General features: G+C 37.0%; 1 protein-coding gene across 1 annotated transcript; it reads left to right on the top strand.

The window, feature by feature from the left end:
* Positions 1-5,060: 5,060 nt before the first annotated feature.
* On the top strand, positions 5,061-8,998 carry LOC134005615 (butyrophilin subfamily 1 member A1-like). Its single transcript, XM_062444538.1, has 9 exons — positions 5,061-5,266; positions 5,453-5,524; positions 6,088-6,444; positions 6,549-6,830; positions 6,917-7,021; positions 7,475-7,516; positions 7,627-7,650; positions 7,817-7,861; positions 7,958-8,998. Exons 1-9 carry the CDS (start codon positions 5,263-5,265, stop codon positions 8,530-8,532), a joined length of 1,506 nt encoding a protein of 501 aa, XP_062300522.1. The 5' UTR covers positions 5,061-5,262; the 3' UTR covers positions 8,533-8,998.
* Positions 8,999-9,147: the final 149 nt, after the last annotated feature.

Genomic DNA, 9,147 nt, shown 5'->3' with positions numbered 1-9,147 from the left:
AAAAACGAACAAAATTGGACTATGGTATCCAAGTCAGCTCTAGACGTGATGACTGTCAGCGATATTTTCTTTCTAGGATAGCAAAGGCATGGCCCGCCCTATACTGCCTCTGATTGGCTTACCGTGATATTATTTCCTTAATTTTAACCAATCGTACTCCTCATACCTAAACCCCAACCAATGACGGCAAAGAGAACTAGCCAAACAGAGGCAGAATAGGGCGGGTCGTGACTTCACCGTCCTAGAAAAATTAATTGGCCCACCGTCAAGTCGAAAAAACTGGAAACAATATATTCCGGTAAATTTTTTCTAAATAAGGTATATCAGAATTAACAAATACTGTATGTTACATTTAACATTCCAAGAATCTCTGCTTTTTTATTATTATATTTATTTGGTTCGTATTTCAACAGTGTTACAAAGTAATGCACATGAACATACTGTAGATAAATAACATCTTATATCAAACAAGCAAAGGAAAAAATATTTTTGACCGAAAAATTAAGATGAAGTTTTAGTTTAATACCCTTTGATAGATCATGCAATAACAAACAATACATAACAATAGTCCCAAAATGGCCAAATCAAACATTTCATTCATCATCATGTCAACCACACCTCAGTATATTTGTTTACAGGTATTTAACTTGTTTTTAATTCACTGAGTTTAATTGTCTCTGATTTTAAACAGTCAGAAGGCAAGTTATTTTTCACTTTTTACATTATTTGTGTAGTTTTACATTCAACCAGATCACTATTTTTCGACTGTAACCAACTCTACACATTTATTTTGTAGCCACCGTCGTTCAACATCCGGGCTCGTGCTGGTGTTTAATATCCAGTTTGACGTAACAGACTCACGTGAGATTCACAAACTTCACAACAATACTCCTGTATGTTAAAACATCTGGCGCATCTGTGTGTAATAACAGTCACCTATTTGTGACAGAAATAGGATCAGGAGTATTTTATTAAAATCCTAACTTTGAAACACCGTGTTGTAGATTTCCTAGATTAGTTAAATAGATTAAGAATAGATTTATCGTAAATGTTTAACAGAACTGTATGTCAATTTAATGGGACAAAATATACGTTCAACAAAATGAATACACATATACTTTCTTCTGTAAAGTTTTGAAAATGCAAGGAGACCTATATTTAAGAGTGAACATTTTGAAAAAGGTCTCAATTTTGAGATATGCTCATAAGCCCAACTCATGAGTAGAAAATGTGACTTTTTGTAAATACTTTTCTATCTCACCGTTTTGAGTTGGCATACTTTAAAAAAAGAAAACTTTTTTTTTTCTTCTGCCAAAATGTCTTTCTTCACCAATCTTCACAGATGAAAAAGAAAAGATCTTGGCTTTTTTTAACCTAGCAAAACCTTTTTTTCAACCTGTTCTTGAGAAAGACCACATGGTCACATTGTAATAAAATAAAATGAAAATGTGTAAATATTTTTTTCTGTATTTTCTTTCCAGATAATCAGAAACTTCTACTAAAAGGTAAGGATTAACTCACTCTGTCATTGTTCATATGATCAAAGCACATCACTATCTGTGCACTGAAGCACAAAAACTACTGTTATACATTTTAATAGGAGCAGACACTTATTATAGCTGTTGGAGTGTAATATGTCTTATATGTATCTTTACTTTGTTTTTATCACAGATGTGGTCCAGCCAACAGATCTGTCAACATGTATCACTCATTACGATAATAACTTGATATTGTTGAGAATCACACTTATTTACTTGAATGATGTTCTAACCTGACATTTTAAAAATGTTATTCTCATCTCATTTTTTATTTTCAACAGTAAATGTTAAACTTGAGGGAACAGGAAGTCCACATCTCATAATCAAGGATGGTATACTGAGAGACAAACGGGGTCAATTTCCTCATGGACAAAAGGTTACCTGTCTCACTGCTATTAAAGGAACACCTGGAGAATCCAAGTGTAGGACTTAAAAAGTCCTGGTGGGTCGGGGTTACAAGTGCTGCTATTATCCCTCCTGAGTCTGAAATTCCCCTAACTGCATCTAATGGTTTCTGGTTCTTGTCCTCTTCTCCTGACAAAGAAGGGAGCTTGCAGATTAGCACAGAAGCAAATGTATCGCTCCATGTCTCTTCAAGACCTCAGACAGTTGGCGTGTTTCTGAATTATGACAGCGGAGAGCTTTCCTTTTATAATGTGAAAGATAAGCGTCTCATTGCCAGTGTAACAGCCTCATTCAGAGGTGAAGTCTTTCCCTTTTTCAATCCTGGTATAGGTGATGCAGCACCTATGGAGATACTGCAGTCTAGAGACATGACAAACTCTGTGGATGAAACACCACTTTCTTAAAACACTATGGAAAGACAGTAAGATGATAACAATCAGGATCGGTTGTATATTTCAGCTCTGTACTTTTATCCTATGCTGAGGAAGAAAAAATGTTCCAAATCCCTTTACATTATTCTGTTCAAGGAGATTTGATTAGTTACTTAAACACTAATTACAAAAAGCTAAATTCTGGTTTTATGACTGAATATTGTTGTACATGTCTGCATGAAGGAAGATACACTTTGAAGTGCTGATGTGTTGTATTTGACTTTTTGCTTGTAATCACCTTTGATATGATTGTGTGTGCAGATTATTTGTATTTTTTCACACTATTTTCCTTTTCAATCCTTTAAGCTATAAAATGGTTTTACAGTGTCTGTGTGTAATTGTTGTGACTGACAGCTTTCTCAATACAATCAATCAATTTGAAATCTTGTATTTATTTGGGTTTTTTCTCTCTATTTTCTTTGAATCACTCTGTGTCCACAATGTAAAATTCACTTTACAATCCAGTTTAAGAAAACACAGCAAAATGTCATTCACTTTAATAAGTACAGGTAGTATTTACAGTATGTACACAATAACACAATACTAACTTTCTAATCACTACTGTATACTTTTCATAGATTATTAAGTATTTACACTGTGAATAAGACCATATTGTTGACTCTGAAATAATGTTTTTTTTCCCATTCTGATACACAATAAATTCAAGTAAGCGTGCCTTGATACATACTAGTCTGACTATGATCATGGTATAGAGGTATGAAAGAACCCCTTCACAGGTGCATCATGGTCCATGGTCCAGAGTTCAGATGTAGTCTGTCTGTGGGCATTTTTAAGGATCGGAACCATTGGTTTCTTCTTCCAAAAAGTTTTACACATTCATGTTGGGTCATCAGCCTTCAGTGAAAGTGAACACAATAGATTCAGGACTGACTGTTGTAGCCACTTCCTGAGTAGAACTGTCAGTGTTGCATGAGCCCCTTGAAAGGTGGAAGTAAAGAAAACTAGCAAAGAAAACTAACAAAAAAGCCTTGTGAGAATTCATTTCTTTTGTTCCAAGTCTATGGAGAATCTACACTAAAACCAGCCCAACACGACGCCATGGTGATATAAGGATTCATTTCTGTCTGCAGGACTTGATCTGGAGTTGCATTGAGAAGGTTTTATTTCACCCTGGACTTGCAGCATACGGTTAGGTCGAGAATTCAATGTGCGGTTTCTAAACCACAAAATCAGCTTTTATTCTGCTGTTATGGTAGTTGTGTTATCTTAAGCTCGCTATTGCAAACCGTAGTGGGCTTTGGAGACTTTTCTGGTGTTACACTTCATTTAACACAAATAATGAATTGTGTCTTTTGTATTATTCCTCCCATTTTATATGTGTAGGCCTGCATAAGACCCACATGTGCTTTGTGGTAGCTCTTTGTGCATGTCTGTATAGTTCTGTCCCTGATTAGTATTCTTTACATCTGTTTTATACTTATGAGTTCCTTTATCTGTTCTTTTTTTATATGTTTTACTCTCCATTCTCACCCTTTTAAAAATCAGAATTATTATTGTTACTTTTTTGTGCCAGACTGATACCCCAATCATGCTCTACCGGGCAACAAAAGTTGGAGGAGACATCGTATGAGGGTAGAGTGGTGTTTGCAGTGATCAGCATTATGACACTGGAAGTGTCAAACTCGCTGTGAATGGTGAGTATCATGAACATGGAGGAAAAAACCCACCAAAGTAGATTATGTATCTGACTTTTAATCAAATATTCTTCATTGTCCTCCTCTGTCCCTCTTACTCTTCCTCGGAAACGGGAGCCCCTCCTATTCTGTCAGTAGTGTTGAAAGATAACATGGCCAATGTGAGCTGTGACTCTGAAGGCTGGCATCCAGAGCCACGGCTGCACTGGTTGGACCAGAAACAGGATCTGACCCCCAAAGGCCTGCAGCACAGCCTAGATTCTTCAGTTCTTCAGTCAGTCCACAGCTGGATTCTTGTCTCCGACTCCTCTGAAGTTTCCTGCTCAGGGGCAAAAGAGGCAAGACTGCTCCTGCACCTCCTCAGAAAGAAGGTAAAGATAAATGTTTGTATGTGTGCGATACATTGACTGTATTCTCTTTTTCCCAAAAAATATACACTTTTTTTCCCTTTTTATTCAGAGTCAGGATCCTGGGGCTGGGTGGCCTTTGGTGTCCTGATTCTCCTGATTGCTGTGTTAGCTTCACTTGGACTGTTGTACTTCAGAGAGAGAGGTAAGTGTTTTGTTTTCATCAGATGGCATAATCTGCCTGGGTATATTACATACATCATTTCAGGACCATAATAAAGTCCAAATGTAAAAAAAGAAGATCCTGTATTTATTTATTTTCATTAATTTGCATCAGTCAGTGTCCACAATGGAAAATTCACATTATAAGCAAAAGTTACAGAAGAGAAGAGCATTTAGATCAGAGTTAGAAATACCCCCCCCCCCCCCCCCCCCCCCCTCAAAAAAAAAAAAAAAGAAAGATTCTCACCAGGGCTTCCGTACATTTTGTCAAACTAGATATTCTTACCGGACAGTTTGAAATAATAACTTCATACCAACAATAAACATACTATTAACATGGAGGAATCCATACCAATAGCCAATAGCCACTTGTCACTTGATCCCGTCACCCAAATCCGCGCCTGTCCCCCTCCGTCATTCCCTATATCCCAGCGTCATTCCCTATAACTGCGCCCACTGCTTACGCACCAGTAGGAAAGTGAAAGTAAAGAAAATTCTGTCCACGAAAGCCTTGCGAGGATTAATTTTTCCCAGGTTTTTGAAGAATCTACATTAAAAACACCCCAATTCGACGCAATACGATATAGTATTCATTTCCGTCTGCAGGACTTGATCTGGAGTTGCATTAAGAAGGTTATATTTCACCCTGGACTTGCAGCAGGACATGGGTAGGCCGAGGATTCAGAGTACTGTTTATAAACCACAAAATCATCTTCTATTCAGTTGTTTTTATGTTTGTTGTGTTGTTTTAAGCTCGACCGCGAGCTGCAGTGGGGTTTGGAGACTATCCTGACATTACATTTCATTAAACACAAATAATAAATTGCGTCATTTGTATTCCTCCTATTTTCCAGGTGTAGGCCTACAGCAGACCCACAGGTGCTTTGTGGTTGCTCTTTGTGCATTTCTGTATAGTTCTCTTCCTGGTAAGTATTCATCACATCTGTTTTATACTTGAGATTTCCCTATACTGTTATTTATTATATGTTTAATAACCATCCCCCCAATATGATTACTGTTACTTTTTTGTGCCAGACTTCCTGTTTTTCCATTAAAGAGCAGCTTTGTGCTATAACTCAGCAACATATGATTTACTGTAGGTAGGGGATCATCAAAATAGTATTCAATAAGGTCACTAGGGGGGGATATTGCATCTTCAGTTGCTGCAGCATCCTGGGTTTGATTAAATTTGGCAAAAATGCCAAATCTTTTTTGGTTTCAGGTAGTAACATGTGATAATTTTCTGCTTTTCCTCATCTTACACTACAGTAAATTGAATCAGATTGTTAGTCAGAAAAAACAAGACTTGATGACTTCACCTTGGAAAAATGAAAGTGTAATGAAATGAAACTAGGACATTGTGATTGGCATTTTTTTCACAGTTGATGTTTTACAGATCAAAGTAATGAACTGAATACAAATTGATGGATCATTTTTTGTCTTAAATTACTAAAACATGAACTAAAATGAATGTTTTACTGTTTTACAGTTTCAAGTAATTTGGTGGTCTTGGTGAAGAACGCAGTCTCAGTGGACAGCGACCATGCGATTACATTACCATGCTGGCTCAATCCATCACAAAGCGCAGAGAATCTGGAGGTACGTTGGTACCTTGGTAAAAACTTTGATGACCCAATCATGCTCTACCGGGCAAAAAAGATGGAAGTGACACCGTACCAGGGCAGAGTGGAGTTTGGCTTAAAGGATGCCACATCTGGTGGGCTGAAGACAGGTGATGTGAGCCTGAAGCTGTTAAGTGCCACACTTAAGGACGAAGGAGACTACACTTGTTACGTCAGCAGCGATCAGGGTTATGACACTGGAATTGTCAAACTCACTGTGACTAGTGAGTATCATGAAAGTGAAAAAAATACACAAAAGTCGATTATATATCCAGCTTTTAATCAAATACTCTTCATCTTCCTCCTCTGTCCCTCTTACTCTCCTCAGAAATGGGAGCCCCCCCTATTCTTTCAGTAATGTGGAAAAATAACGTGGCCAATGTGAGCTGTGGCTCTAAAGGCTGGCATCCAGAGCCACGGCTGCGCTGGTCAGACCAGAAAAAGGATCTGACCCCCGGAGGCCTGCAGCACAGCGTAGATTCTTCAGGTCTTCAGTCAGTCCACAGCTGGATTCTTGTCTCCGACTCCTCTGAAGTTTCCTGCTCAGTAGGACTCTCTGATGAAGGGGCAAAAGAGGCAAGACTGCTCCCGGTACCTCCTCAGAAAGAGGGTAAAGATAAATGTTTGTATGTGTGCAATATATTGTCTTTTTTCTCTTTTTTCCCTTCAAAAATACACTTTTTTCTTTTTATTCAGAGTCAGGATCCTCAGCAGTGGGGGGCTGGGTGGCCTTTGGTATTGTCCTGTCTCTCCTGATTGCTGTGTTAGCTTCACTTGGACTGTTGTACTTCAGAAAGAGAGGTAAGTGTTTGGTTTTCATCAGATGGCATAATCTGCCTGGGTACATTACGTACATCATTTCAGGACCATAATAAAGTCAAAAATTAAAAAAAAAAAATCAAGATTGATGTATCTCACAGATATGAATACTAAATAAAAATTAAATAAATCCATAGTTGTTTCTGTGGTGTTTAAGGTAGGTGTGCAACTAACAATTATTTCCATTCTTGTTTAATCTACTGTTCATTATTTTTATTAATCAATGATCCTTTAGTCTATAAAATGACAGACAATAGCCAAAAATGTTCAATTCACTCTCATAATGTGAAAAGACTGCAGTAGATCTTCATAATTGAGAAGATGGAACTAAGTAATGTTTAGTGGTTTTGCTTGAATAAATACATGAAGAATTGATTGATTATAAAGACATTTTGTGATTAATTTTCTGTTGATTCATCAACTTTTTAATTTCAGCTCTGTTTTTGGGAAAGACAGACAAACCAGGGAGTGATGAAGGTGAGGTTGAGAAAGACCACATGGTCACATTGAGTAAACTGTGTCATTATTAATAAGTGTAATAAAATAAAATGAAAATGTGTAAACAATTTTCTGTATTTTCTTTACAGAGAATCAGAAACTTCTACTAAAAGGTAAGGATTAACTCACTCTGTCATTGATCATATGATCAAAGCACATCACTATCTGTGCACTGAAGCACAAAAACTACTGTTATACATTTTAATAGGAGCAGACACTTATTATAGCTGTTGCAGTGTAATATGTCTTATATGTATCTTTACTTTGTTTTTATCACAGATGTGGTCCAGCCAACAGATCTGTCAACATGTATCACTCATTACGGTAATATCTTGATATTGTTGAGAATCACTTATTTAAATGTTGTACTAACCTAACTTTTAAAAATGTTATTCTCATCTCATTTTCTATTTTCAACAGTAAATGTTACACTTGAGGAGACAGGAAGTCCACATCTCATAATCAAGGATGGTAAACTGAGAGACAAAGGGGGACAATATACTGAGGGACAAAAGGTTACCTGTCTCACTGCTATTAAAGGAACACCTGGCTTCTCTTCTGGTCAGCACTACTGGGAGGTTTCTTTGGAGAATCCAAGTGTAGGACTTAAAAAGTCCTGGTGGGTCGGGGTTACAAGTGCTGCTATCATCCTTCCTGAGTCTGACATTCCCCTAACTGCATCTAATGGTTTCTGGTTCTTGTCCTCTTCTCCTGACAAAGAAGGGAGCTTGCAGATTAGCACAGAACCAAATTTATCGCTCCATGTCTCTGCAAGACCTCAGATAGTTGGCGTGTATCTGAATTATGACAGCGGAGAGCTTTCCTTTTATAATGTGAAAGATAAGCGTCTCATTGCCAGTGTAACAGCCTCATTCAGAGGTGAAGTCTTTCCCTTTTTCAATCCTGGTATAGGTGACAAGGCACCTATGGAGATACTGCAGAAATCAGTACTGGATTTATCTAGTGACATGACAAACTCTGTGGATGAAACATAACCTTTCTTAAAACACTATGGAAAGACAGTAAGATGATAACAATCAGGATCTGTTGTATATTTCAGCTCCGTACTTTATCCTGTGTTGAGGGAGAAAAAACGTCATTTATCCTTCATTGTAATTGTACTTTTGCTTTGTAATTTTTTATTTGAACTCTATCTCAAAGTATGTTTAATTTGTTATGCCACTACAAGTAAACATGCACTGATATTAACACATATTGTTTAAACACTAATTATAAGGGGCTGATCATATAAACACTAAAGCCGTAATTGATTGTACTGTTTTATGACTGAAAATTGTTGTACATGTCTGCATGAAAGCAGATAAACTTTGAAGTGCTGATGTGTTGTATTTGACTTTTCGCTTGTAATCACCTTTGATATGATTGTGTGTGCAGATTATTTGTATTTTTTCACACTATTTTCCTTTTCAATCCTTTAAGCTATAAAATGGTTTTACAGTGTCTGTGTGTAATTGTTGTGACTGACAGCTTTCTCAATACAATCAATACATTTGAGATCTTGTATTTATTTGGGTTTTTTTTCTCTATTTTCTTTGCATCACTCTGTCCACAATGTAAAATTCACTTTACAATCCAGTTTAAGAAAACAC

Source organism: Scomber scombrus, chromosome 23 (genome assembly GCF_963691925.1).
Source record: "Scomber scombrus chromosome 23, fScoSco1.1, whole genome shotgun sequence".
Lineage (NCBI taxonomy): Eukaryota > Metazoa > Chordata > Actinopteri > Scombriformes > Scombridae > Scomber > Scomber scombrus.
The sequence above is the reverse complement of the archived record's forward strand: the minus strand, read 5'-3'. Positions and strand labels throughout refer to the sequence as shown.

What these genes read in the sequence shown, in the direction of transcription:
- LOC134005615 (XM_062444538.1), top strand. An exon ending in TGTCAAACTCACTGTGACTA is followed by an intron (nt 6,445 to 6,548) that starts GTGAGTATCATG and finishes TACTCTCCTCAG; the next exon opens with AAATGGGAGCCCCCCCTATT. An exon ending in CAAACCAGGGAGTGATGAAG is followed by an intron (nt 7,517 to 7,626) that starts GTGAGGTTGAGA and finishes TTTTCTTTACAG; the next exon opens with AGAATCAGAAACTTCTACTA.